Source organism: Rhinolophus hipposideros (genome assembly GCF_964194185.1).
Source record: "Rhinolophus hipposideros genome assembly, chromosome: 17".
NCBI classification, from domain to species: domain Eukaryota; kingdom Metazoa; phylum Chordata; class Mammalia; order Chiroptera; family Rhinolophidae; genus Rhinolophus; species Rhinolophus hipposideros.
Genome location: NC_138063.1, coordinates 53,946,662 through 53,973,948, shown reverse-complemented (window position 1 = coordinate 53,973,948; position 27,287 = coordinate 53,946,662). Strand labels below are relative to the sequence as shown.

Below are 27,287 nucleotides of genomic sequence, written 5' to 3'. Positions count from 1 at the left end.
GAAAGCTAATGCATGCAATTTATTTGACACATGGATGTATAGTGCAGTTTTTCAAATCGTTCCTCAGAGCCTTATCTTACTTTAGGGATTCAGAGAGGGTTTCTTAGAGCTGGCTCACTGGGGGTACCATGTGTGTGCCAAGCCTCCTGTCCCCCATTTCACATGTGTAATACTAACATTTAGCACAATGCCTAACACATATTGGCATTCAAATGGCATCCTTTCTTTTTAGGGAAATGTAAGGAAAAATGTAATAAATCCCTTGTTTTTAAATGAACTTGGATCTAGTTGGAGAGACAAATATCTGTTCAAAGAATTCAAGGAATGAAAGCAAGGCCAGGGGATAAGGGAAGGGAGAAGCACTTGTGTGGGCTGATTGGAGGATTGGTGTCACAGGCGACTTCTACAGTGTTGCCCAGGGACATGGTAGGTAGACTTTTAATCTTGTTTTAGGAGCAGATTAATGATAATAGGTCTAATTTTTAAACATAACTAGTTGGGTACTTTTTGCGTCTATTTTACTTAGTCCCAGAGTAGTGTGGAATATTGTCAGACCACTTTAGAAGTGTGCTTACACTTCTTGTTCACAGGCTTGTTACACAGCCTTGTACCTTGCTCCAGGTAAGGCGTGCTCTCAGACCTTGCCTCACTTAAGACGGTGCACAAGCTCTTTGTATGCTTCATGGTGGGGTGAGTGTCAGTTAGGGAGCCACAATACCATGTATGCACTGGGGGTGACTGTGTGCCACAGCCTCTCATCCTGCACAATAGAGGGGTGGCTTCACAGTGGTTCAAGATGTTACATGGTATTTGTCTTTAAGAGGGTCTTCAAGAGGATAGGAAAGTGGGAAGAGAAGGGAGATGTTAGTGACTATTAGTTTCCTGGGGCTGCCATAACAAAGTACCACAAATGGGTGTCGTAAGCAACAGAAATGTGTCTCACAGTTCTGGAGGCTGTAAGTCCAAAATCAATATGTCACGAGCAGGATTGGTTCCTTATGAGGGTCATGAGGGAAGGATCTGTTCCAGGCCTTTCTCCTTGGCTTGTAGATGGCTGTCTTCTCTCTGTGTCTCTTCACATTGCCTTTTCTCTAGGTATGCCTGTGTCTAAATTTCCCCTTTTTATAAAACACCAATCGTTTTGGATTAGGAACCACCCATGTGACCTCCTCTTAACTTGATTATTTCCACAAATAGGATCACTGGGGCTTAGGACACCAACATCTGATTTTGCGGGAGGGACACAATTCAACCCATAACAGTGACTAATTTCTGATTCTTGCAAACCAATATTATGTGGGTGAGGTTTTTTTGTGTTCTTTTTGCCAATTATCATATCAGAATTATGTCTTCCCTACAGAAGAAACTGTTAACAGTTTTCACTTTGTGGGAGTGGGAAAGGGGAGCACTTACTTTTTGCTGTCAAGTGGGAACTCAAGAATTCACTTACTTGCATTCACATCCTGCCTTTCACTTAACTCATTGTCACTTAACACTGTAACACATTATTCATCATCTGTAAATTTCACCTGTAAAATGGATATAGTAGTATACTTACCAGGTTATGAATTTTTGTGCAGATTTTATGAGCATGGCAAGCCTTCTTGAATGTTAACTCTGTGTGTTAGTCTCATCCTTCCTCATAGTACTTTATTTAGTAACTGATCAGTTGCAACAATGTATTTTTCAATACATGTTTTATTAACTATTGATGAAAGCATTGAGAGATGTGAAAACCTGCTACGCTGCTGGTTTTTGTTTATGAACAGAATCGCTCTTTGTTTATGAACAGAATCAAAGTCGGCTGCTACCCCGCGTTCTTCTGGAGGAGTTGGTGGTGGTGGAAAACGAGGTGGCAAGAAAGATGAATCTCACTGGTGGTCCAGGTTCCAGAAGGTTTGATTCTAAGCTGTGTGTTAATTTTGAGGATCAGGGTGACCCCAGGAGAGCATAAGAGACATTAATGGCATTGAAAGGGATTTGTGTCCAACATAACATCAATCATATTTTGACATTTCATTCTTCACAGAAACTGTCTCTTTTTTTGCCTAGGGTGACTTTCCATGGGATGACAAAGAATTCAGGATGTACTTTCTCTGGACTGCTCTGTTTTGGGGTGGAGTCATGTTTTACTTCCTATTCAAGAGCTCTGGAAGAGAAATTACATGGAAGGACTTTGTCAACAACTATCTTGCCAAAGGAGTAGTAAGTATTTTATGGGATTGGTGGCTATTGTGGTTAAAAAGGTAAAATTCAGTAGATGAGACCAATAATGTGATAGTCAACAGGTTAGCCAAGCTTGTGCATTGTAAAGTTACTATTTTCACATTGGACTTTTTTAATGCTAAAACGTACTACAACCAAAAAACCCTGTTTGTTTTGACCCAGCAGTCCCCAAATTTACAACAAAATCCTTTTGTTTTACTTCATACAAGAACCTAATTTTGGAACCACTTCTCCCAACTCTTGCTCTGGCAGTCCTTAATCTGCTTGAGTCATTTTCTCATGTGTCCTCTGTTGCCTCTTCTCCTCATTATAATGTGCCAGCCTCTCCCAGCCCCTTTACATCTTTTCTGCTTTAATGTCCTGTGGGTTTGGAATTGGATGAATAAGCCACTCAGAATGTTTACAGTGAGACCAGATGGACTATTAAGTAAGGGCTCGCCTAGGGCTGTTCAGGAGGTTTTGTCACTTCCTGCTGGGTCTTTACCCGGTAAGACCCTATTTCAGCATATTTAAGATGCTGTTGATTGTAAGACATACATTAATTTGTGTGTTACTAAGAAAAATTTAGTAAGCTTCCAATGAAACTGAAATACCATCAGTTGTCAAATGTGTCATAGTTTCTGAGATGTTAAATATGAACGATGTCCATGATGAAATGTAACTAAGAGAACCAGGATTAGGCCTGTAACCTTGGGGATATTAACCTTTCCATACTAGATTTTTCATCAATGACATGGGTAAAATAAAGATAAAATGTTAATACTTACTGAGGTAGTATAAAGAATCTAAAATTATTTTTAAAGGTTGTACAGTAAAGTGAGGATGGAAAAAATGGAAATACAAGGTGTGATCAGACAATACGGTGAATGTTTAAATAAAAAAATAATTTATCACAGTAAAAGACACATTGCCATTAATCCCCCTCAAAATACTCCCCCTTGCTTCGAACACACTTAGCCATTGTTCTCGCCACTTTCAGAAGCAGTTCTGGAAGTCCTCTTTTGTGAGTGTCTTTAGTTGTGCTGTTGTGGCTGCCTCGATGTCCTGAGTTGACTCAAAACGTTTACCTTTCATGGTCATTTTGACTTTGGGGAAGAGCCAGAAGTCACATGGTTCAAGATCCAGTGAATGAGATTGATGAGGACACACCATGATGTTTTCATTTGACAGAAATTGCCTTATCAGAAGTGATGAGTGACAGAGAGCATTGTCATGATGGACGATGATTTACGGCACACTTTAAAACACACCTTTTCTCAACCATAGCTCACACCCAACTGACTGCACTGAACAAGTTGAAACTTGTCACACACTGTTACCAAGGTTGGACGCATTGCTTCTCATGTAGAAGATCCCGGCCTTTCCGTTGGACACTCGGCAGCAGTATTCACCATATTTTGTGATCACTACAGAAAAGCTTCGTGTCACGCAATGGTTCTGATACGGCAATTTCTGTCAAATGAAAACATTACAGTGTGTCCACATCCACCTTATTCACCAGATCTAGCACCGTGCAACTTCTGGCTCTTCCCCAAAGTCAAAATGACTATGAAAGGTAAACGTTTTGAATCGATTCAGGACTTTGAGGCAGCCACAACAGCATAACTAAAGACACTCAGGAAAGAGGACCTCCAGAACTGCTTCAGAAAGTGGCAAGACGATGGGATAAGTGTGTTGGAAGCCAAGGGGGAGTATTTTGAGGGATTAATGGCAATGTGTCTTTTACTGTAATAAATTTGGTTTTTTATTTAAACATTGACTGTATTGTTTGATCACAACTTGTAATTACTCAGATTTTTGGAGCAAGTGTTTTTCTCATGAAAGTGATGATATATCTATAATTTCCAGATATTGTGGGGAGCCTGCTTTCTAAGAAGTAGCTCCCATTTGTTTGGAGGGGTCTGCAGCTGTCCTTCCGAGGGTGGTGACAGGTTCGTGGGGAGGATTCTTCATAGCTGCATCTCTTCCAGACCTGCTGTTTTTGTGGAATCAGTCTATCATTGCACCGACAGTTTTATGGGGGTAGAGTTGTTAGTTGCTTCTTTCCAGACAGACTGCCTTTGGGAACAGTTAGTCCCCTATTTCATCTCCTCCTGGAATGACCTAGGGCGCCTTCTTTCCAATTTAACTTATACCTTCCAGATTTCCTGCCAAAGCAGAGTTCATGACAGCAGAAAGCAAGCTTCTCCCAAAGGGCTCATGCTCTGAAACAGCCAAAGGCCCTGGGATGAAGTTAAGAGTGTTCTTAAGAATCCGATATAGTTAGAAGGTTACAGAAAAGAAACAAGTTCTGTAATAGCAAATGAGAATGTAGAGCACTGGAATGTTTTGCCAGGGAGTGTGAGTGTGAGTGCAGTTTGGCACTAATAACACTGAAGATGTGTATACCTTGCAATCCAGCCTTACTGTATCCATCTACAGGTACATAGCCCAGAGAAATTTTTGAAGATCTGCCCAAGGAGGTCTATGCATGAATGTTCATAATAGCATTGTTTGTGATAGTGAACCTTTAGAAACAGCCTAAATGTCTGTTAACAGGAGAATTTATAAATAACTTGGGTTGTGCTCTTAGAATGGACTGCTCCATAGAACTAACATGTCAACACGGATAAAACCTCACAAATAAAACAATAGGAAGAAAAAGAACGTTGTAGAAGAATATATACCACATGAGACCATTTTTAACATTTAAAAACAGGCAAAAGTGAGTGGTATGTTTAGGGTTACTTCTGTGCGTGGTAAAAGTGCCAGGATGTGCTTTGGGATAGTCAGCACCGAATGCAGACAGTGACCACCTCTGGGAAGAGGGTGAGACTGGTGGCTTCAGCAAAGTTTGTGATGTTTTATTTCTCAAGCCAGAGTGGGGAACATGGGACATCATTATGTTATTCATTCTTCTTCTTTGTATGTCTGAAATATATGCATTTTAAATGAGCTTAAAAGGATATCTCAAGTCTTTTCAGTAAATTTATGTTTGAATATTTAACTTTTTAAAATTGCAGGTAGACAGACTGGAAGTCGTCAATAAGCGTTTTGTTCGAGTGACTTTTACACCGGGAAAAACTCCTGTTGATGGGGTAAATGATTTTAATTGATGTGAATTAGCTGTAAACTAACTTTTCAAACTTAAAGCTGAAAAGCAAACATTCCTTCACATTGCAATAGGTATATGCACTGTATGTACCGGAATTGGACAGTGCAGCAGTTGTAATTTTCACCAATGTAGGTGAGAATGTGCATAATTATGATATGAAGATTGGGTCAGTTGTTTTGGTTTGGTTTGGTTTTGGTCAGCATTTTGGCCACACATTTAGGAAATGGTGAGTGAAATCTCAGTTTTCAATATTCCAATGTCATCTATAATTTTTCAAGACAGAAAACAGACTGGGTTGAGGGAATTATGGGGACAGGGGAGGAGAGGGCAGGTGAGGTTCCCAGGTGAGTCCCAGCCCTCCCCTGGGCCTGACCCCTGGACCCATTCCTAGTCCTTGGTGTCCTGCAGTCACTGCTCTTCCCTGGGACCGGACCTCTATCAGGATATTTCCCTTCTTTCCTAAGATAATTTTGTTTCACCATCTCCTAGTCATTCTGCCTGGATGGGGCAACATTTTAAGGAAAACTAGAGCTGATGGTGACCATCTCTCTGTCTGATAAATATCAGTAAATCTAAAAATATCTGTGAAGTTATGACTCTGGTATCTTAGTCATTGTTAAGAAAATCATTTTAATTTCTTCACCTTATGATGAAATATTCATTAATAACCATGCTACTTTTTTTTTCTTAGCATTATGCCTCAGACTTTTAGTGCTGGGAATTAAATTGGCACTCCTTTCAAGAGGACAGTTTGGCAGTGTATATATGTATCAGCAATTTTGAAAGTACGCACATACCGAGTAATTTTGATTCAATAATAATCCTAGGGAAATAATTACAAATGTACGTAAAGATGTCTATACAAGGATGTCCTCCAAAACATTGTCCATAGAGCAAAAAATTAGAAATAGATAAATGTCTACATTAGGCCCCTGGTTAACGTTAGGGCTCCTCCTTTCCCGTGAGCTTTAATCTCCCTGCTGGAGCAGTGACTCTCAGTGGCCTGTACTCTACCCAGAGGGCAATTCTCACATTTAGTATTGGCAGGCACACGCATTTATGTATTGAAATTCATACCATTTTACTATAAATTTCTTTTTATTTCTTTATATTACAGTTAAGGTTTTATGTTGACTTTTTTTCAAGATTGTGCATTTACTTTAAGATTATAAAGGGGGTATTATGAAATCTTGAAAAATGGCATCCAAATTGCTGATACTGTTTATCTCTGGGTGTTGGCTATAGATGCTTTTATTTTCTGTGTTTAGTTTCTTAGTTTTCTTTCAAGAGAAAACTTATTGCCTGCTTTGTAGACTTTATATTGAACTTTCAGAAATAAATATAAAATTTCAGTGTCCTGCTGCTTATAGAGTAGCAATATTAATTATTGTGCTGTGCTGTATAATCACAGGATTTGGAGTCTGACAGATGGCTTCACATCAGCTCTACTTTTTACTACCTATACTGCCTAACTCTTCTAAGCCTCAGTTTCTTTATCTTTAAAATGGGAACAATAATACTGTTTTAGGGCTTAGAGCTTAAATGAGAATTGTGAAAGTCAGTGGTGTTTTCAAACTTCAGGGTGCATAAGAATCACCTGAAGCACAGGGACCCATCCTAGAGTGTCTTCTCTAGACTTGGTCCTCAGAATCTCCACGCTGCTGGCCCTTGGTCTACCATGCTTTTCTGATGTGAGTCATGCAGTTAGCATATTGCCCAGTTGATACTAGGTACAAAGTCAGGAATTTCCAATCACATGTTAATCTGTTATTGACATGTTTTAGGGCTTGTAACCACAGGAATTTTGTAGCTTTGTCAGTGAACAACTTACCAAGAATTACTGTTACATTCTAAAGCTTACTCTTTGTTTCTAGATAGTTGGAGATACCAGAGTGCTCTTCACCATTCAGTAACACTGCTTGGTGGGAGGAATATGGGATGACATGTTACTCTCTTCTGTGTAAACTTCTGAATTGTCTGAGTTTTATATTACTGACTTACTGTTTTGATTAATATTTTTAAAAGTGATTGCATGTTAAAGGAGGAACAAAGTCTTTTATGCTGTAAAATGCAGCTCATACTTGCAGAATAATGGAACAGGGTCTAATATATAGTAAAACTCCATAAATGTGAGTTGTTATGATTAGTGTTTTTATGGTTGTATAAGAGGTAGCATGTGGTGATTCTAGTCGTTTACTTGCTATGGAGCTAGACTGCTTGGGTTCACATCCAGCGTCTTACTATATGTGTAATCGTGGGCAAGTGAAGTCACCCACAGATGGTTTTTGCATCTGTGAAATGGGGATGATAATAATCAGGCCTGATAATCAGCCAGTAAACACTATCACAGTATGGGGGGGAGGGATGAAATAACCATTGCCTCAGGCCCTTCAGGTGTCAGTCCCTAGGGCCTCAGTAACTAATTAGATCGAGTGAATAGAAGGATAACGGTAATGGCGAGGGTGCTTTCCAAATGTTCAGATTTCATTATCACCCCTAGTGATACTACTGACTCCTTAGGGTAGCTCTGAAGATTGAATGAGTTAATATATATAAAGGATTTAGAAAAAATGCTGACACTTAATAAGTGCTCAATAAACTTTGGCTGTTTTACTGTGTCACATTAGCTTTTAGTTTAGGAAGAAGTAGTTGGGAAATGGAGAAGAGATAGAAGATGCATGATTATTTATGAAAAAGATTGTGTTTTCAAATAAATTTTTCATTCTTTTGAGTTTATAATTTTAGAACCACTGAAGCATATTGCTAAAGACATGCTTATTTGCCAAGGATTGTCAAGTGTTCTCACTGAGTGAAACTTAATCACTGTATCATTAAAACGAGGTTTCTATTATTGTTGGGTTTTTTAATTTGTAAATTTTCAGTATTTCTGATAAAATTCTTTAAAAGTTGAACCCTTTAGTGAATTAAACTCATTGTTTCCCCTTCATTCTTAGGATATTTTGTTTTTCTGTTTTTATAGCAGTACGTCTGGTTTAATATTGGCAGTGTGGACACCTTTGAGCGGAATCTGGAAACTTTACAGCAGGAATTAGGCATAGAAGGGGAAAATCGGGTGCCTGTTGTCTACATTGCTGAAAGTGATGGGTAAGAAACAGTGAAAATACATAAACATGTTAAAAACTGTTCAGTATGGTCTAGGTGGTTCACTGTTCCGTCACCAGGTGGCAGGTTACACATTGGATTCTCACTCAAACAGGCCTTGTTGCTCAGTTCGGCCTTTTTTTTTTGTTTTAAACCATTGGTAATGTACTAGTTTTTGCTAGTAACTGATTAATTTTCTGCACATTTATATTTAATCTTTATTAAGCAGTGGTTTGGGGCATGTACTGTCTTTTAGTAGGATTTTAGCATAAAGAACCCCTTTGTGTTAAAGAATGGCATTCCCCACCTTTTAACTATCATTTACATTTATTTTTAAGCGTTTTCCAAGATTTTTAAGTAATTATTCTTCCTCTCTTGTCAGAACTGCTGCTTCCCTTAGGGGTTATTTGTCTTTAATAAGGTCACTTACAAGTCTGAGTCTTTCGGGAAGGGTCCATTAATTCCCCGAGTCACTTGTCTTTGAGCTTACTTGGGAATTATATTGCCTTTGAGTGCTTCTCCGGTACACCCCAGTAGCTCTGGCCGTTATCCCATTTGCATTAGTACAGAAGGTATGCCTTGCTGTAGAGTTACCAGTTCAAGAGTGAAAATAGAAATAATTCTTAATTTTTCTGTATATGTAAAAGCAGAAAAATGGAGAGCTACTATGCTAATCGAGCTGATGGTATTGTTCAATTTTAGGGGTTTTCTTGAATCTTAGTTTGTGTGAACCTACACTCTACCTGCAGCATTTAGATCCAGACAGCTATTGAAATTGTTTCACATATGATGTATCTCTCAGCCCCTGAGGCTATCATAATTATTGAACTTTATAGGCGGATGCTGAAACATTACAAAAAGTTTTGTTGCACAATTCTTTGAATTTTTATTGTCAGCGCATATTTTTTTTTCCTCCAGAAATAAACCAAAGGTAAATTTTTCATGGTTCTTGCTGCCTGCTGTAGTAGCATTTAAAATACTGTAAAAGATGAAAAATTAGAAAGTAAATCCTGGGTTTTGTTTTGTTTTTGACCTAAACCATGTACAAGGTTTTGATCCAAATTTCTTAGGGTGAGTTAAACTAAACTGCGTTATATTAACCAATGTAAGTATATATCTGTATCCATAGTTGTGTTGAAATGAACTGGATTAAGACAGACAGAAGGCAAAAGGCATCCCCAGGCTTTAAGTTATTACCTGACAGGTTCCTGCAGAGCAGACACAAGGTTTGAGTGCAAGCCAGTTCCCCTGTGCCTCTCAAGTCTGCACAAGCCGCACTGAATGGCCTGTGCAGTACTCATCACCACTGTATACAGAACTTTTGAAACAGGTATGCTGTTAACAAGGATTTGATATTTGGAAGACATCTCTTCAGAATAAATTGAGGCATGCCAATGAGAGAACTGGAATTTCTACCCAGGCTAATACCAGGATCATGTTAAAATTTTTAAGTGAATAATTCTAAAGAAATTTCTTTGAAACTTGGATATAATGATAGTAAATCATAGTTAGGTCTGTTCTGTGCATAAATGGGGGTTATTGGGATAAGAATAAAATATCAACACAGGTTCAGAACAGGTTTTTCTTTGGTCTTATGTGCTTCTACTTCAATGATATTGACACACCAAAATTCTCCTTGTGCCTCATGTAAAATATTAAAATATTCAGGTTTTATAAAGATAGAAAATGTACGCAATTATATTCCAAGCAGTTATCAAAAAGTGTATCTTGCAAAACATTAAAAAGACCAAAGATGAAGTTGCTGTTGTGTTTCCCTTTTTAGTTCGTTCCTCCTGAGCATGTTGCCCACGGTGCTCATCATTGCTTTCTTACTGTACACCATACGAAGAGGGCCCGCTGGTATTGGTCGAACAGGCCGGGGGATGGGTGGACTCTTCAGTGTTGGAGAAACCACTGCCAAGGTCTTAAAGGATGAGATAGATGTCAAGTTCAAAGATGTGGCTGGCTGCGAGGAGGCCAAGCTGGAGATAATGGAATTTGTGAATTTCTTGAAAAACCCAAAGCAGTATCAAGACCTGGGAGCAAAAATACCAAAGGTAAAATGAACTCTCAGGAGGTAATTTTCAACTCATTAACCCAAAAATCTTTTAAATTGTTTCCTGATCTGTGAAGTTATAATTTTATGAAGTTTACTCATCATAAAGAAGCTGTTTTCCTTATTCCTTTGAAGTCTTAACTTACTAGTCTCAACTTGAGTCATTTTTGGGTGAGTTGCTCCGTGTGAGTATGTCTTGCATGTAGTATGTATATTCCCAACAAGACGTGTGTTCTCTTGGAAGCCTTCCTTGATTTGCCTTCCTTTTCCCTCCAGTCTGACTTAGACACCACATCTCTCAGCACCTGTAGTACCCTTTGGTCATCCAGTTTTCCCTCCCCCAGCGGGTATGAATGAACCCTCTGCCTGGGCCTGGCACTGAGATTCATGGCACAGGACTCTGGAGAAGAGACAGCCAGCACTGACCCTTACATCCCCTCCTCCCAGCAGACATTCCTGTGCCCACTGCTGGTAATGGGCCATCCTTTGTTGATCTTTGTACTCCCAGGGCCAGCCTCAGTCATTAAGGAAATGAATCAAAAAATTTCAACTAATTGTTTTAAAATCCATTATAAAGTTTATTTTAAAGGAATCCTTTGTAAAGGGAATCATCGTTTCCTTGATTTCATGTCCTACCTATATGTATAAAAAGTCATATTTTATAATTTGCTGTTAACTTAGAACCTGTTGACATCATGCTTAGGTATCTCCACAGCTTAAATAATTGTAGTGTAAAGCAAACAGATTTTTTTTCTTTTTAAGTTCACCATTGGTCATTAGATTTTTATTTCATTTGTGAAATTATAAAGGGAAGAAAATAAGCAAAATGTAAATTGGGAGTGTGATATTTGTGTTTCCTATTTAAGTAAACCTCAGTTGGTTTATTAGTAGATTCCTAGCTTAAGTCACCCTTTATATACTGTTAGAAAGGTTTAAAAAGCAACACTAAAAATCTTATAAAATAAGGGACATATTTAAGATTTCACATTCTTACCGATATTTTAAAAACAAAATAGACTATAATAATCTTTTTTCTTATTAATATAAAAGTGTTCTACCATAGTTCAAATGTTTAAGGAATATTTATTGTATGTCACTAAAATTTATAGACAGATTTATATCTAGGAATTACTTATGGATATACAATTTACTTTTCTGAAATTCTAGTTAAATATGCTTTTTCTTTTTATATCTGAAGGGTGCCATTCTCACTGGTCCTCCAGGCACTGGGAAAACACTGCTAGCTAAGGCCACAGCCGGAGAAGCCAACGTCCCTTTCATCACCGTTAGTGGTTCTGAGTTCTTGGAGATGTTTGTTGGTGTGGGTCCAGCTAGAGTAAGTCTTTTTATTCTGATGGTGCAGCTTCATCCCCCTTCTCTCTTCTTCCCCCCAAATGGGGATTTGGTAGAGATGGCCACATGTCAGAGAGTTCCGTGGAGTGACCCCTTACCAGTCACTGCCTTGAGCACTCTTCCAAAGCATAGCCTCAGCAAAGCCTGTGACTTGCACCTCAACTTTCCCCACCCTGACCAGGATTGCAATTGCAGTCTATTTAATTGGGTTGTCTTTTTGTTGTTGAGTTGTAAGAGTTCTTTGTATATTCTAAATACTACTAATCAGATATATGATTTGCAGATATTTTCTTCTATGGGTTGTCTTTTCACTTTCTTGATAGTGAAATGCAAAAGTTTTACATTTTGAAGCCTACTGTGTGTTTTTGTCTTTTGTTGCTTGTGCTTTTAGTGTCATAACTAAGAAGCTATTGCCAAATCCAAGATCATGAATATTCACTCCTATTTTTTCTTCTAAGATTTTTATAATTTCAGCTCTTTCATTTAAATCTGATCCATTTTGAGGTAATATGGTGTGAGATAGGGTCCAGTTTCACTCGTTTCCATGTCTATATCCAGTTTTTCAAACACCATTTGTTGAAAAGACTGTTCTTTCCCCATTGAATGGTCTTGACACCTTTGACCATAGATTCTTGGGTTTCTTTCTGCACTCTCAATTCTACTTTATTGAGCTATCTGTCTATCTTTATACCAGTGCCACTATCTTGATTACTGCTGCTTTGTAGTAAGTTTTGAAATTAGGCAGTGTAAATGTGGATTAGTTTTGAAGAAATGCTTAAATTTTTGCTCTTGTGTATTTTACCAATGTCTGAAATGTAGACTTTTTTTGAAAGCACTGTAGAAATGCAAAGTGCAATTATAATTACTTTTCCAAACATTAGGATACAACTTTCTAAACATCAGGATACAACTTAGAATCAGTAACAGTCTTGTGCTATCAGTTGACAGCATTTTTTGTCTTTCTCAGTGGAAAGTACAGTAATGATGGATTTTACCATTAGTGGCATTTTAGATTAGATAAACTATGATAGGTAGAGTTGGGGTGGATTCATATGGGTTTTGTATGGCAGATAAGTCTTAGAAAAATAGGGGAGCATGGGGGAGTTGAGTGTTGAGATCATGGAATCTAACTAAGATGGGCCAGAAGGGAATTGAAGACCGGAGAGGAGGTATGGATGGTGGGAAAGCAGTGGGCCTCACGGGATGGAGAGCTCAGAAGTAGGTGAAGAATTGATTGTGGGAGGTGCTTGAGTTGATGGGCAGGCCAGACTGGCTGGAAGGTGGGTGGTCAGAGAGTAGACTGCTTGAGGCTGGTTGTTTAGAGGGGACTGGGCAATGCTGGTCATGTCAGAGTGAAGCAAAAGGTGATTGATAGAAGAGGTGGGTCAGGGAATTGATAGACCAAGACCCACACAGATGTGGAAATCACTAAGAAAATAGTGTCTGGTGGGGGTTGTGGGTGGGGGAGTGGGGAATCACGCCCATGGAGCACTGGAATGCCTGCCACATGGCAGGAGCCTCAACAAGCAGGGGGAATTCCAACAGAATTATTTTGGCAGTAGTAATGGGGTAGACCCCAACTGCAGCTGGCCTAGAGGCAAAGATGAAAAACCTTCCAGTTGAGAGCTTTTCAGTGACAGCCAAAGTTGAGTTCAGGCAAAGAAGTGAAGGACATTTTTGGGAAGAGCTTGGGAGTGGGGATCTGTTGATCCTAGCTCTGGAGTTTAGAGGGGAGGCTGTACAGGCACATGAGTTGTGTTGGGGGATGTGCTCCGAGCAGTGTAGGTATGAAAACCCCAGAAGTCCAGGCAGGGGAGGATGACGGGAGACTTGGACTTCTGGTGAGTGAAGTAAAAGGATTATGTGGCGTAGGGAGTTTGTCTCTAAATCTCTCAGTAGGGGTAGGTGATAGGGTGGGACCCTGAACTCTCTCAGCTGATGATGAGGCATGAGGATGGCTATTCCTTCTTCAACCCACCTAAACTAGTGGCCTGGGGAACATGATTAGTGAGACAGAATGGGTGCAGGGGCCTCACAACTGCTTCTGTTGCAGCAGGGCTGATGGCAGGGCACCGTTGGTCACTCTGGGGCGATCAATCGCTGGGTGGACTTTGGTTATGCCTTTGCTTTCTGTGTAAAATGTTGCCTAGATCTTTTAGTAATCGCTGCTTTTTAATAATAGCCTCAGACATGAAATGTGAACCTCAGAGTAGTTTGAACTTTTAAACTGAATATAAAGTTTACAGTGCTACTATGTTATCTTTTTGTAGGCCAAAAATATGTAGTATTAATTTGTTGATACAAAAATAGCAGATATTGTTAGTGCTTATTACATATACAATAATTTATGAGATTATAGAAATATTTGCTCACCTTAAATCAGTTACTCATTACTTGCCACTTCACTTCTTTGCTCCTGTAACTTTTAATATGCTACTGTACAGTGTATAACACAAAAAGATTGTCTTCTTGTGAGATAGGAAACTTGACATTTATTTTTTATTAGGATAAATATTCACTTGTCAAGTGACTCTAGTGGTTATATTTTTATCCAGGTCCGAGACTTATTTGCCCTTGCAAGGAAGAATGCCCCTTGCATTCTCTTCATTGATGAAATAGATGCTGTGGGACGGAAGAGAGGAAGAGGCAACTTTGGGGGTCAGAGTGAGCAGGAGAATACTCTCAATCAGTTGCTTGTGGAAATGGATGGTGAATATTCAAGTTTTTTATATTTTAAACTACACTAATTATTTTATATGTCACATCTAAAAGGAAAATCCTTGTGCTGCTATTGAGTACCCCCCCAAAAAATCATTTTTCTGAAACAAATAGCCCTTTTTAAAAGCTCCTTTATACCAGTACACATAATAGCAAAATATTCTTGCCTGGCAGTTTACCATAACTTAATAATGGTGTTAAGATGGTATTTGTACCTGGTGTTAAATAAGAGAAAAATTGGTGAAATGATTCACAAAAGAATTCTCATTCTCAAAACTGTTTATGATTGTGAAGCCTCAGGAAAACCCATGTATAACCAAGTATTAATTTGGCAGATTTCGAATACTCTTTTACTAAGAGGGTAGCAATCTTTCCACGTTAGTCAGCTTTTTCTTTTATTTAGGAAAGTGAGTTGTGGTTCCTTGTGGTTCCTTACAGCGGCAACCTTGTGGTTCCTGCTGTAAGACACATGGATGCTGTTGGGTGCTTAGGAAGGACAGGCACAGTGCCGAGTATTGAGCTGGTTTACATGACTGAGTGGCATAGTTTCCAGAATCAGAAGGTAGGGTTCCTCCTCTACTCTGTGGGTTTCAGTCCACATGTAATGCCACATGTTTAAAGCAGAGATCCATACTTGGGGAAAATCAGCACCTGAGCCCATTCAGTGCTAGGGTCCTGAGGGTGAAGGCTCAACGGCCATGGCCTTGACATTTGAGAAACGGCCAATAAAACCAAGCAACTTGAGCCTGGAGGAAAGTTTGGAGGTGAAGACTGATACGTGTCTTCAAATATTCAAAGGGTTGTCCCATAGCTCAGGGAGTATAGACACATCGTTTTCAAATTTAATCTTGATTTTAAAACATTTTTAAAATTGACAACATAATATAAATTTCTAGTTAAGTAAATTAAAAATCTTTGGTTATTTGTCTTAGAAAATTAGTTTTTAAAGTTTTAAGTCATATATATGACTAGTATCATTAAGGACAAGGTGACTAGTAAGGAAACTCATTTATGTTTGTGACTTAAAAAGCATTACATAATAAATTGAAAAAAATTTAAGTATCACTATATCTGTAGTGTTCATACATTCTTGACAGGCACACTGTTACTTTCTGCCTCATGTCATTTAATAATGATTGCGTCTTTGTTATTACCTTTTCAGGTTTTAACACAACAACAAATGTAGTCATTTTGGCAGGCACCAATCGACCAGATATCTTAGATCCTGCACTGATGAGGCCAGGGCGCTTCGACAGGCAAATTTTTATTGGTAAGATGATTTTCATTGGGTTCATTCCAGCTTTCATGAGGATGTCACTGTTTCACTATGATTTTTTTTTCCTTAAAAATAATTTCTCAAGGACCACCAGACATTAAAGGAAGAGCCTCTATTTTCAAAGTTCACCTCAGGCCACTAAAACTGGACAGTGCCTTGGAAAGGGAGAAACTGGCAAGAAAACTTGCATCCTTAACTCCAGGGTTTTCAGGTGAGTGGATTATAACCTGCTATTCTGTTCATAAATCCTTTAAATCAGTGGCAATTACCAGGTACCAGTTCACTTTGTTACCTCTCACCATGGGACTTCCTAAGTATATATTTTTATTTTTTATTATGGGAAATTTCAAACACATGACAGAAATTGAGAAAATAGTGTAATGAACCACACATCACCTAGCATTAGGAACAATTCTTAATTCATGTCCAACCTTATCAGTACCCTCACTCTCTTCCCTCTGTCTCTGGATAATTTGTGACATTCCTTGACAGCTTATTATTTTAACCATAAATGTTGAAGAAATTATTTGGGTTTTTAAAAAACAAGTCTATTGAGGTAAAATTAACATATTTTAAAATTCATAAAATTCACGTTGGTGTGAAGTGTACAATTCAAGGGTTTTTAGTATATTTACTAAATATAGATTTATGCAACCTAATCACTATAATTTAAAAACAGTTTCATCACTCCAAAAGAATCTATCAGTAACCACTCCCTCTCTACTCCTAGCCCTAGGCAACTCCTAATCTACTTTCTGCCTCTATAGATTTTCCTATTTTTGCCTTTCATATAGGTGGAATTATATACCAGTGGTCTTTTGTGCTAGGCTTCTTTCACATAGCATGATGTTTTCAGAGTTCATCCATGTTGTCAGAACTTCATTCTTTTTTTTTATTTTTTTTTAAGTTTTCTTTTTTTTTTTAAAGGATTTTATTGGGGAACAGTGTGTACGTCCAGGACTTTTTTCCAAGTCAAGTTGTTGTCCTTTCAATCTTAGTTGTGGAGGGTGCAGCTCAGCTCCAGGTCCACTTGCCATTGCTAGTTGCAGGGGGCGGAGCCCACCATCCCTTGCGGAAGTCGAACCGGCAACCTTGTGGTTGAGAGCCCGCGCTCCAGCCAACTAAACCATTTGGGAGGCACCTCAGCTAAAGGTGCCATGTTCAATCTTAGTTGCAGGGAGCGGAACCCACCATCCCTTGTGGGACTCGAGGAATCGAACTGGCAACCTTGAGGTTGAGAGCCCACTGGCCCATGTGGGAATCCAACAGCCTTCGGAGTTAGGAGCATGGAGCTCTAACCGCCTGAGCCACCGGGCCAGCCCCTATTTTTTTTATTTTTTATGGATGAATAATATTCCACTGTATGGATATACTATACAATGGTATATTTTATCCGTTCATCATTTGTGTTTTTTCTGTCATTTGGTTATTGTGAATAATGCTGCTATTAACATCTATGTGTAGATTTTTGTGTAGACATGTTTTCATTTCTTTTGGTTATATACTTAAGAGAGAAATTGCTGGATCACTTTTTGAGGAACTACCAAATTGTTTCCACAGTGGCTGCACCATTTTACATTCCCTCCAGCAGTGTATGAGGGTTCTGGTTTCTCCACATCCTTGCCAATACTTGTTATTATATGTCTTTTTGACCAGAGCCATGTTAGTGAGTGTGAATTAGTATCTCAAGGTTTTGATTTGCACTGCTGTAATGACCTGTGATGCTGAACATCTTTTAATGGGCTTATTCCAAGAGTTTTTAAATGTAAAATGTGATTCTTTCTCCCCATTCCCTATCTATCTCCCTTTTCCAAACTTAAAATGAAATAAAAAGGACCATTTGAATATATGAGAATACAGTGTGGTCAAAGATTGGCATCTTAAACATCCCAGGGGATCCTAACTTTTTACTTGTTTTTTGTCTTTGGAATTTATAGCATTTTAATATTTATTTATTGAGCACATACATTGTACTGTAGCTTATTTGCATTGCCAAATACTTCAACTGAAAAGTGAATTAAAAGAGCCTTATGGATCTAGAAAGCATTTTGCAAGTTTCACATGTTTAACTTTCATTGTTTAACTGAACGTACTAGGTTATTTTTTAATGCTTATGTTTTTCATTATACATCAGCATATTGTGTAATATCTACATAAGTCACATTCCCAATAGAGATAAAACTAAGTTAATTAATGGGCATTTTTAAATACTATCTTAGTTTGCTGTTATATGAGCCATATTGTCTATAAAGGTAAATATTTGCTTGTAATTATCTTTACTACTAATACTTGCATCTCCAAAGGCCAGGATTGTACCAGGCTGTTACTGAATGCTAGAATACCTTAGGGTTACCATGCATCAAACTGAATTATATTTACATAAAACCCTTATCCAGTCTACTGCTGGTTAAGAAGTTGACGGGATGTAGTCGTCCATAATGTGTGGCTAATCCATTTCAGTATACATATTTGGTGAATAAGCTATTCTGTATGTTCATTTTTGTAGGAGCTGATGTAGCTAATGTCTGCAATGAAGCTGCTCTGATAGCTGCGAGACATCTTTCAGAGTCCATAAACGAGAAACACTTTGAACAAGCAATTGAACGAGTGATCGGTGGTAAGGCCACTGAATGTGACTCAAATCAGAAGGCTGATAAGCCAGGGATTTCTTTTCAAGATCTAAAGCAAAAGCACATTTCCCCCTCCCTGGGGCTCGCCATGTACCTGCTGTGTTGCTTTGGTGCTGTGAACCCCCTGCCCTCCCCTGCGATCTACGTGGAGATGGATGGTTCAGGTGTTGAGTGAGTCTGAGATGGCAGCTGATGCACTGCCTCACTCACACGGGCAGCAAGCAGGGAGGTGTCTTCCCCTCAGTTATACCAATCTAATTGTTTGTAAATGCACACAACCTTCCTATTCCAAAAATTTCGTCGTATGAGTTAAGTGCTCTGTGCTGCATCACCCCCTCAGCACCGTGGGAGATGCACGTAACATGTTTTCCTCGCCGTGTAGAGAGCTTACAACTTAATTCTCATAAAAAGATAACTAGGAATTTAAGAACTTTGGCTTTCAAAGGGAGGAAAAGACTGCAGTTAAAAGGTGGGATTTAAACTAGGTTTAAGAGACAAATGGGATACTGTGTGAAAGTGGCATGAACAGAAAGGTGGTTTGGAGGTGGCAGTGTTGTAGCCTGTGTTTCGTGGAGGGAAAATATTCCAGTAAGACTCAAGTTCCTGTGCGAAGTAAGGCAAAGTTGAGAAAAGTTATTTCAGTCTAGATTTTAGAAAGCATGGAATGTTAAGCTCATGGACTCTTTAAATGTCCTGTGGCCAGTATTGAACTAATGTGGTTTTTTTTCCCATGGCACTGAGTCTGAAGAAGAAGGAAACATCTGGAGGCAGAGAACTTGTAGTCATTCATGTGAGATAGCAGGCTTTAGTGTAGGTAGTCTCAGTGGTAATAGGCAAAGAAATAAAAAGGACAACTGAAAAGCTGCAGGAAAATGGGGTGCTCTGAGGCAGCTGGTTTGGCAGAAAATGAGACGTGCCGAGTTGGAGATGGGTAAGGGTGTCCACGAGGAACTCTGCAGAGCTGCAGTAGTACAGGCTGTGGTTCCTGTGAGGTGAAAGAGACGGCACAGGGAGCAGGTGGCTAATGGGAGGAGGAGGGACCCACATAGTAAGTGGTGCCAAATGTTCACATTTGGGACAAGAGGAAAGAAAAGGGAGTCAGCAAAGCTTTTTGTGTGCTACAGGCCCAGAAGATGCCTCAGCGTAGCGGACAAGGAAGATACGCCATTAGAGACCTAGGAGGTGCAGGAGAAGGGAGATAAGGCCAAGGACATGTTGATAAAGGAAGAGTTGTCAGCACGATCAAATGATGTGGGGACATGAGCGAGAATGGCCTTTGGACTTGGCAGTGAGACTGTTTTTGGTGACTTTTGACGTGATAGTTTCAATTGAGTGGAGAGTACGAAGCCAGATTAGTGGAGATTACAGTGAGAATCTAGAGCTAGGATAGCAATGTGCTCAACCTGGATTGGGTGCTAAATAACTACTGAATGAATGAGTAGACCCTTATTCTAGATTTTTGTTAATGAAAAGAAAAAAAATCTAAGATGATAGAGTTGTGCACGGAATTAAGCAAAATAAACCACTATAGAGACATATGAAAACTGTGTATTTGTGGCTTTTTAGGTCGGGGAAGCTGTCAGTGCTTAGTATAACGTGAGACTGTGAAAGGGAACAGGGCAGCAGGTAGTAGTACGCCTTGCTCTAAGGTTGGTGGCCATTTACCTGTTCACAGCTCAGCCACTTTAGACCACCCCTGGGCAGCCCTTGTTCTGTAATTATATACTGAAAATGAAAAATTCCTGTGATAAACTATGGGGAAAATATTTAAGTTTTTATTTTCTCAGTAAGAACTGCTAATCTGTGGAAAACAGGGCTTGTTAACACAGCCTCTGTAACTTCCTACCCTTGGATATACTTCTCACTGTGGTATATACTTGTCTTGCGCTGTGTCATTGGAACATAGTGCTCTCTTTTTTTAGATCTTCTGGAGTTCTTAATATCTTATCATTTGAGATATTCTCTTAGATGAGTTATCTTGAACACCACAAAACTACTTTTGTCATGGTGTAATGATTTGGTGTGATTAGTACAAACTGTGTAGTTAATTTCTATATTACAAAGGTGCATAAGAGGTTCAGCACCCACCTTTATCCAGGCCAGAGAAGAATAGTGCTTGAATTAGGGGTCCTTCAGCTCTGTAGTTGACACACGGGCCCAGCACAGGTCTGCTGGCGTTCACCTTCTCTGGTCTACCCTGTGCTGCTGCTTTCCTGGCTCCTGGAACCCCCTGGCTGTCTGGTGAGTGTGCTGGGTGCTGCAGCATTGGCTTACCAACTCTGAGTCGGTACTTCCAGATATTTAGCTGAATCCTTCCCCTGGCTATCATCTAGCTTCCATCAGGAACAGAGAGTAGGCAGTCTTTTGTGTGGCAGGCATCTTTGTACACCCAGAGCTTGATAATTCTGAATACCTAGACTGAGCAGTGAGTGCTTTTCAGACTTCCATGTTTTCTGTGAATTGGATAGGCTTTAAGTTGATCTAAGTGCTAAATTTAATTTTGCATTCCTGTTTATTTCCCGAAACAATATATGTGGCTCAAAAGAGTGGAAGAGTTAGAAACATGGGCCTGGGCGTAGGGGGAGTGACTGCATTTTTGCTATAACTGGGTGTATTTTGAAGTTGATCCTTTCCTTTTATTCTGACCTTGATTGGTAATTTTTGGATTGTCAGAAGCATCTTAATCTCTAAATTACCTTTTAGATAAGGCATTGTGTAGTATTGTATAATTGTCCTTTTTTTTTTTATTAGTTTCAGGTGTACAAACAATGTAATAGCTAGACATTCATACCCCTTACAAAGTGATAAGTCCACTCCTCTAATCTACTACCCCTCTGACATCATATGTAGCTGTTACAATTCCATTGACTCTTTTCCCTATTCTGTGCTCCACATCCCATGAATATATATATATATATATATTAAATTATATAGTTGACATTCATTATTATTCAGCTTCAGCTTCAGGTGTACACTGCAGTGGTCAGGCAACCACACTGTCCAGGAAGTGGTCTCCCTAATAAGACAAGTGCCCATCGGATACCCTACCAAATCTTTACAACATTGTTTATTATATTCCCCAAACTATCTTTTGTATCCCCATGGCAATCTTGTGGTTACCAATTTGTGCTTTCTAATCCTCTCACCTTCTCCCTCATCCCCACCCTGTAATTGTCTTTTTATGTCAGTGTCACTAAAGCAGTGGTTTTGGGTTTTTTGTTTTTATTTTGTCAGGCTTAGAGAAAAAAACCCAGGTTCTGCAGCCTGAGGAGAAGAAAACTGTGGCGTATCATGAAGCAGGTCATGCAGTTGCTGGCTGGTATCTGGAACATGCAGACCCACTTCTAAAGGTAAAGCAGTTTGTGTTGAACAGTAGTCAAGTTCAGATGATTGTGTGAGCAATTACTTGAGGAGAATATTGCATTCCCGCAAAAGATAAATGGATAAGATTTTTAAATTAAAAGAAATTTAACAGACATAGCTAGTAATAATAGTGGGATGAAGTGATTATGTAAACCCTCCCACAAATAAGTTACAAAATTTTGGAAAGAAAACTACTCTTAGAAGAGATTGAAAAGTTTCCAAAAGCAGACCAACACTGGAGGAAAATTTACTCTGAAATAGTAGCAACTACAGTTGGTTAGATTGGGTATTTGTGGCTTTCTTGCTGGAGAGTTTTCCACAGCAACTGGTGGAAAATGCTGGCCTTACTATATTGAGGCGGCAAAGGAGAACGTTCAGGATTTGAAGAATATTGAAAATTTAACTGGAAAATCCTAGAAATGAGAAACCTACAGGGGGTGAGATCCAAATCTAAGTAGAAACCGTACATATAGCTGTCTGACCACTAAACTATGCCTGTACAACGAGATCCCAGAGAGCCTGGGAAGGTAAACAGAGACCAAAGAGAACAGGGGTGTGCCAAGTGAGATAGTTAAATTTTCTGCTTTTTCCACTGTGTGTGTTCCCCCAAACCAATGCAGCCTGGATGACAGGAAGCAGCCTAACTGACTTGCAATGTTGGGACAGCTGGAAATTGAGGGGGATCTCCTGAAGTAAGGGGACAACATTAGAGTGCACACAAAACATCTTAAATAATCTAAAAAAGCCACTAGACCTAATCAGTGAACTTAGTAAGGTTGCTGAAATCAAGTTCCATACACAAGGAGGTGTGACCAAAAAATCGTGGTGAATGTTTAAATTACAAAAAATTATTACAGTAAAAGACATATTGCGATTAATCCCCCTCAAAATACTCCTCCTCACTTTGAACACATCCCATTGTTCTTGCCACTTTCTGAACCAGTTCTGGAAGTCCCCTTTTGTGTTGTTAGTTGTGCTGTCGTGGCTGCCTCAATGTCCTGAATCATTTTGACTTGGGAAAGAGCCAGCAGTCTCACGTGCCAGATCTGGTGAATAAGGTGGATGAGGACACACCGTAAAGTTTTTATTTGACAGACACTGCCATATACCAGAAGTGATGCGTGACATGGAGCCTTTCCGTTGTGATCACAAGATGTGAATGCTGCTGCCAAGTATCATCGAGCGGAAAGGCAGAGATCTTCTATACGGGAAGAGGTGCATTGAACCTTAGTAACTGTGTGACAGGTTTCAACTTGTTTGGTGCAGTCTGTCGGGTGTGAGCTATGATTGAGAGAAGGTGTGTTTTAAAGTGTGCTGGGGTAAATGGTTTCATCCTCCATCATGACAATGCTCCGTGTCACACATCTCTTCTGGTATATGGCAGTGTCTGTCAAATAAAAACATTTACGGTGTGTCCTTATTACGGATACCTTATTCACCAGATCTGGCACTGTGCGACTTCTGGCTGTTCCCCAATGTCAAAATGATTCAAGACATCAAGGCACCCATGACAGCACAACTAACAACACTCACGAAAGAGGACTTCCAGAACTGCTTCAGAAAGTGGCAAGAATGATGGGATAAGTATGTTGGAAGTGAGGGGGAGTATTTTGAGGGGGATTAATGGCAGTGTGTCTTTTACTGTAATAAATTTGTTTTATTTGAACATTCACTATATTGTTTGATCACACCTTGTATTTCTGTATGTTAGCAATGACCAATTGCAAAATGAAATTTTAAAAATTCAATTTTATTTACAACAGCATCCAAAAATATGAAATACATAGGGATAAATTTATCAAAAATCTTTGTAGGACCTGTACATTAACTTAAGCAAGACGTAAATAAAAATAGAAATATACTATGTTCATGGAATGCTATGATGTCAGTTCTCCCCAAATTCATCTGTAGTTACAGTGTAATCGCTATCATTATTAGAGCAGACTTTTTTTGTAGAAATTGATAATGCTTCTCTAAAATTTACATGGAAGTGCAGATATCAGCTACGATGGCCGAAAAAATGAAGTTGAAGGAATTTTTCCCCCCCTTTCTTCCACCTACCCCCCCACTACTCTTGTTCAACCGCTATTTCTCAGTCTAGTTGTGTAGGACACAGGTCCCTTGCCCATGCTGGTATTATGAGCCTTGCGCTCCCCCCGGGCTGAGGCAGTTGGTCGCCAGTCATCGGTCAGCCGCTCACAGCAGCTCACGGCAGCTCACTCAGTGGCTTATGTGGGAATCGAACTAGCGACCTCAGCATTAGGAGCACGGCGCCCCAACCACCTGAGCCATGGGGCTGGCCCACTAACTGATTTGAAGACATTGTATACAGCTACAGTAATGAAGCTAATATTAGTGAAAGGAACTAGATGTAAAGATCAGTGAGATGGAATAGAGTTCGGAAATAGACCTTCACACATAATTAGTTCATTGATTTTCAACAGAGATTCCAAGGTAATTCAAGGTGGGGAGGATTGTCTTACCAAAATGGTTCTGACAACTCAGTGTTTATAATGAAAAAAGTAAATATTGACCCTTACATCATATATAAAAAAAACAATTTGAAATAGATCATAACAGTATAACTATACAATTTCTAGAAGAAAACATAGTAAAAAGTTTTTTAACTTTGGGTAGCCAGAAATTTCTTAGGACACAAAAAACCATGAACCACAAAAACAGTTAATAAATGGGATCTCATCAAAATTAAAAACTTTTTGAAAGACACCATTAAGAAAATGAAAGTCAAGGGCCGGCCCGGTGGCTCAGGTGGTTAGAGCTCCAAAGGCTGCTGGTTCGATTCCCACATGGGCCAGTGGGCTCTCAACCACAGTTCAATTCCTCGAGTCCCGCAAGTGATGGTGGGCTCCGCTCCCTGCAACTAAGATTGAACAAGGTACCTTGAGCTGAGCTACCACTGAGCTCCTGGATGGCTTGGTTGGAGTATGTCCTCTCAACCGGCAGAAGTACACTGTTCCCCAATAAAGTCCTGTTCCCCTTCCCCAATAAAATAAAACAAAATAAAAAAATGAAAGGCAAGCCACACACTTTGAAAATACTTGCAGTACACTTATGTAAAAAAGGACTTGTATCTACAATACATGAAGAACTCTTAACACTCAATAATAAGAAGACAAGCAATCCAATAAAACTCAGGAAACTAGGCAAAAGATTTTAGCATATACTTCACAAAAGATGGTATATGAATAGACATTAAGCAATAAAAATCTCAATATCATTAGTCATCAGGGAAGTGCAAATTAAACCATAAGGAAATACCAAATGGTTAACATTTAAAAGACACTCCTAAGTTTTGGTAAGAATGTGGAGCAGCTGGAATTCTCATACATTTCTCATGGAAATGTGAAATGGTATAACCATTTCGGGAAATGGTCTCAGTTTCTTTTAAAGATAAATGCTTCTATATGTCCAACTGATCCTATTTCTAGATATTTATCCAAGAGAAGTGGAAACATAATGTTTACACAAAGACTTTTACAAACTTCATTCATAATAGCAGTAAACTGGAAACAACCCTGATTTCCCTTGAGAATGAAATGGATATTTGGTATGTTTATACAATGGAGTGCTACACAGCAGTAAAAATGAATGAACTATTAATACATACAACAGTGGGGGTGAATCTCAGAAACAGTGAGAAAAACCAGACACAATGAAGCATACTGTACGATTCCATTTATATGCAATGCTAGAAATTGTAACTAATCCATAAGGACTGAAAGCATATCTATAGTCACCTGGGACTAGGGATGGGGGAGAAGGTTGACTACAAAGAGGCACAAGGGAACTTTTAGGGATTGAGGAGAGTATTTTGTATCTTTATTGTGATAGGAGGTTATATTTGTCAAAACTCTTTGAACTGTATACTTTAAAAGGGTTCATTTTTTATATATGATCTCTCAATAAAGTGGATTTTTAAAACATTAAAGGAATTGACTCAATTGCAAAAAGAGGACTAGAAGATGAAGGCTGTTGAGCATCTTGGTCTGCCTTACCCCTTCGGGTGTGGCCATGGCCGTAGATGACAGTTAAGTTGAATTTAGCCTGCACTGTATTTGAGTTCTTAGGAGGAGTCATCACTCACCAGTAGTCCTCTTGTCAAGACTGAATAGTTTCAATTGAGTTCTATAAAAAGACAAGAAATACTTTCTACAACTCTAAGGTGACGTTATCCTAAGAGAAGATATTCCACCTGACCAGTCATTCCTGCTAATTCTCATCTAGCCAAGGCTGATGGGGTTGCCCAGTTATTTTTTATACGTGAGTCTGTCTGTAAATAAACGTGATCAAGTCTACATTTGGTGGTGTATCTCCAACAGTTTGTATGTGTTCTACTTGCCAGGTGTCCATCATCCCAAGGGGCAAAGGACTGGGTTACGCTCAGTATTTACCCAAAGAACAATACCTGTACACTAAAGAGCAGCTCTTGGATAGAATGTGCATGACTCTGGGTGGCCGGGTGTCAGAAGAAATCTTCTTTGGAAGAATTACAACTGGCGCTCAAGATGACTTGAGAAAAGTGACTCAAAGTGCATATGCTCAAGTAAGTATGAAACAGTATTTCTTCCTCATCTTACATTTGCGTGAGAAATGGTCATTCATGTGTTTGACTGGTTTAGGCTTTTTAGGCAAAGATTGTTTCTTAAAAGAAATTCCTTTTAAAGCAATCAAAACTTACGAAAAGAAATGACTCTCCTTGGGTACTCATATGTTAGCTCTTCTGGGTCTATCACTTTCTCAATCCTTTTTAATGACTCATTTAAAAACAAATCTCTTACTGTTCTCTTTACCTTCTGTTTCTTACAGCATCATTTGTTGTGGTTGTTGGCTCTTATGTTCTTTATAGCTTAATCTTTACTTTTAAAATATTTTTTTTAATTTTATGTCTAACTTTTTCTTATGTTCTAGCACCTCATCTGAGTTTTCGGATTCTGATATATGTTGTCTTTAATTCTCCTGATATATATTTTCTCTAATTCTCCTGATTTCCTTTAGCCTTTTTGAAGTAGTAGGTTATAGTTTTGTGTTTTATGGACATGTCTTCCCATCCTGCTTTCCTTATCTAAGGAGACATTATTCTGCTCCCTTTTTTCTCCTAATAACTTGATAAGAGATTTTTCTATTGCACATTTTTACATGAAATGTGTTTTCCTGACCTCTTAGGAGGGAGGAAGATTAGGACAGCTTTTCTTGTTTTGTAGTTTTAGAATTCCCTTTCCTGTTGTTTTCATGGTTTTTCAAAAACATGGCTTTCTATTTTTTGAGTTTTCCTGGCTCTGTTCCTGCTCGCCACTTTTATCTGGGCCTTCTCTTTTCTAGTCAGTTTGGATTTTACTTCCAGAAGATTCTACTTAATGTGGGGCTTATTCTGGTTAGTTTTGGGGACTCACATGGCCCAGAGTGGGCTAGCCTCTTCTTATAGTCTCCCAGACCTGTGGACTCAGGACT

General features: G+C 39.0%; 1 protein-coding gene across 7 annotated transcripts in view; it reads left to right on the top strand.

The window, feature by feature from the left end:
• The window catches only part of AFG3L2 (AFG3 like matrix AAA peptidase subunit 2), a 45,546-nt gene that overhangs the window by 6,332 nt on the left and 11,927 nt on the right, over nucleotides 1-27,287 (top strand). For 3 of the 7 annotated variants that reach the window (XR_013995250.1, XM_081078237.1, XM_081078233.1), the window contains exons 4-15: nucleotides 1,793-1,896; nucleotides 2,053-2,205; nucleotides 5,229-5,303; nucleotides 8,301-8,425; nucleotides 10,206-10,479; nucleotides 11,677-11,814; nucleotides 14,387-14,540; nucleotides 15,712-15,819; nucleotides 15,911-16,036; nucleotides 18,332-18,442; nucleotides 21,690-21,805; nucleotides 26,182-26,382. Coding sequence is in view for 6 of the 7 variants with exons in the window: in XM_081078237.1 (XP_080934363.1) it covers nucleotides 1,793-1,896; nucleotides 2,053-2,205; nucleotides 5,229-5,303; nucleotides 8,301-8,425; nucleotides 10,206-10,479; nucleotides 11,677-11,814; nucleotides 14,387-14,540; nucleotides 15,712-15,819; nucleotides 15,911-16,036; nucleotides 18,332-18,442; nucleotides 21,690-21,805; nucleotides 26,182-26,382 (1,685 nt within the window). In the remaining variant the exon portion in view is untranslated. The remainder of the gene's footprint in view (nucleotides 1-1,792; nucleotides 1,897-2,052; nucleotides 2,206-5,228; nucleotides 5,304-8,300; nucleotides 8,426-10,205; nucleotides 10,480-11,676; nucleotides 11,815-14,386; nucleotides 14,541-15,711; nucleotides 15,820-15,910; nucleotides 16,037-18,331; nucleotides 18,443-21,689; nucleotides 21,806-26,181; nucleotides 26,383-27,287) is intronic. The other 4 variants (XM_081078238.1, XM_081078235.1, XM_081078234.1 and 1 more) reach the window with 3 other exon arrangements.